Genomic DNA, 1638 nt, shown 5'->3' with positions numbered 1-1638 from the left:
ACACCGGAACAAGCACAACAACGAATGCAAAGGAATCAACAAAGTGTGCTCGATTTTAACAAATGGAAACAGGAGGATAGTCAAGCCTTGGTTATACTTCAAGGCTCCCTGGAACCTTATCTTCTGCAGTCTTTCATTTCCCATGACACAACAAAATCGCTTTGGGAATCCCTGCAGAATGTTTACGGTAACCTTTCCAATGTTAGTCGAATTTTTGAGTTAAAAAAGAAACTTTTTCACCTACAGCAGAATGATCAGCCATTCAACAAGATTCAAGGCGAATTTTCTGCTTTATGGGCTGAACTTGAAGAAATTAGGCCAACTTCTATCGATCCACAAATCGTTATGGAAAGAGCTCAAGAAGACAAGGTGTTCTCCATTCTTACCACTCTTAATGCATCATTTAATGATCTGATTTATTATGTACTTCGACAACCTAAGCTTCCAACATTTGAAGAGGTATGTATGATGATTAAGAGGGAAGAGGGAGGTCGAAATTTATTCACCGGTCCTCATGAGCTTGCACATTACACTACAAAACCTACTGCAAATAACTATGCTCCAAGGGACAGAAAATCCTTTTATTGTGAGCATTGCAAACGTCAAGGGCACACCAAAGACCGCTGTTGGGTGGTTAATCCTCATCTAAAACCATCAAGGTATAAAGACGCTCCTCGTCGCGGTTCTGCAATGACCGCCGGTCATGATACCACTTCAAACGATGGAACCATCAGCCTCACAACTGATGAGATGAGAGGCCTTAAACAACTTCTTCAATCTCTCAACAAAGAGACTGGTAATCTTTCTATACTATCCTCTATTGTTATTGACTCGGGCGCAACAACCCATATGTTTTGTGATGCCAAATGGTTTGAGAGTATAACACCAAGTATTGGAGTGGTATCAGTTGCAAATGGTAAGAATGTTCCTGTCAAAGGTTTTGGTAAAATTCGACTTTTTAATCGTGATATCACAGCCTTATATATACCGGATTTTCATGCTAACCTTCTGTCCATTGCTAAATTTGTTGAAGAGAATCCTTGTCGTGTTATTTTCGATACTAATGGTGTCTCATTTCAGGATATTAACTCAGACCATGTGTTTGGAAATGGCACAAGGACGGGCAATCTCTTTTACATCGCATAATCTCATTCTAGTTTTTTCTCCGTTTCACCTAGTGTGTGGCATGCTCGCTTTGGACATCCACACTCTAAACTTTTACATTTACTTGTTCCCAACGTCAAGTCATTTGAACACATTTGTGAAGCTTGTACTTTAGGGAAACATTGTCGAACGGTTTTTCCGATTTCCTCTACTATCTATGAGCATGCTTTTGATTTAGTTCATTCGGATGTATGGACTGCTCCTTGCTTTTCTCGTGATAATTTCAAATACTTTGTGACTTTTATTGATGAAAAAACCAAGTATACATGGATAACACTTTTAAAACAGAAAAGTGATGTGTTTGGTGCCCCATCAGAACTCCGTAGTGAAGCGTGCTTGGGCGAGAGTAGTACTATGATGGATGACCTCCTGGGAAGTCCTCATGTTGCACCTTTTCTTTTCCTTTTGTCGTCGCATCTCGTTTCGATGTTCTGTCCGCACAGAATATTACAATAAAAGTAAGAATTATTTGGA

At 39.7% G+C, this 1638-nt stretch overlaps 1 protein-coding gene across 1 annotated transcript; it reads left to right on the top strand.

Annotated features, from left to right (window-relative positions):
- The first annotated feature begins 9 nt into the window (after positions 1–9).
- Positions 10–1346, top strand: LOC104821589. The gene is made up of 2 exons (XM_019203447.1): positions 10–796; positions 1081–1346. Exons 1-2 carry the CDS (start codon positions 25–27, stop codon positions 1086–1088), a joined length of 780 nt encoding a protein of 259 aa, XP_019058992.1. The 5' UTR covers positions 10–24; the 3' UTR covers positions 1089–1346.
- Positions 1347–1638: the final 292 nt, after the last annotated feature.

This window comes from Tarenaya hassleriana, unplaced genomic scaffold (genome assembly GCF_000463585.1).
Source record: "Tarenaya hassleriana unplaced genomic scaffold, ASM46358v1 Cleome334, whole genome shotgun sequence".
NCBI classification, from domain to species: Eukaryota; Viridiplantae; Streptophyta; class Magnoliopsida; order Brassicales; family Cleomaceae; genus Tarenaya; species Tarenaya hassleriana.
This window is presented reverse-complemented; position numbering and strand designations above follow the sequence as displayed.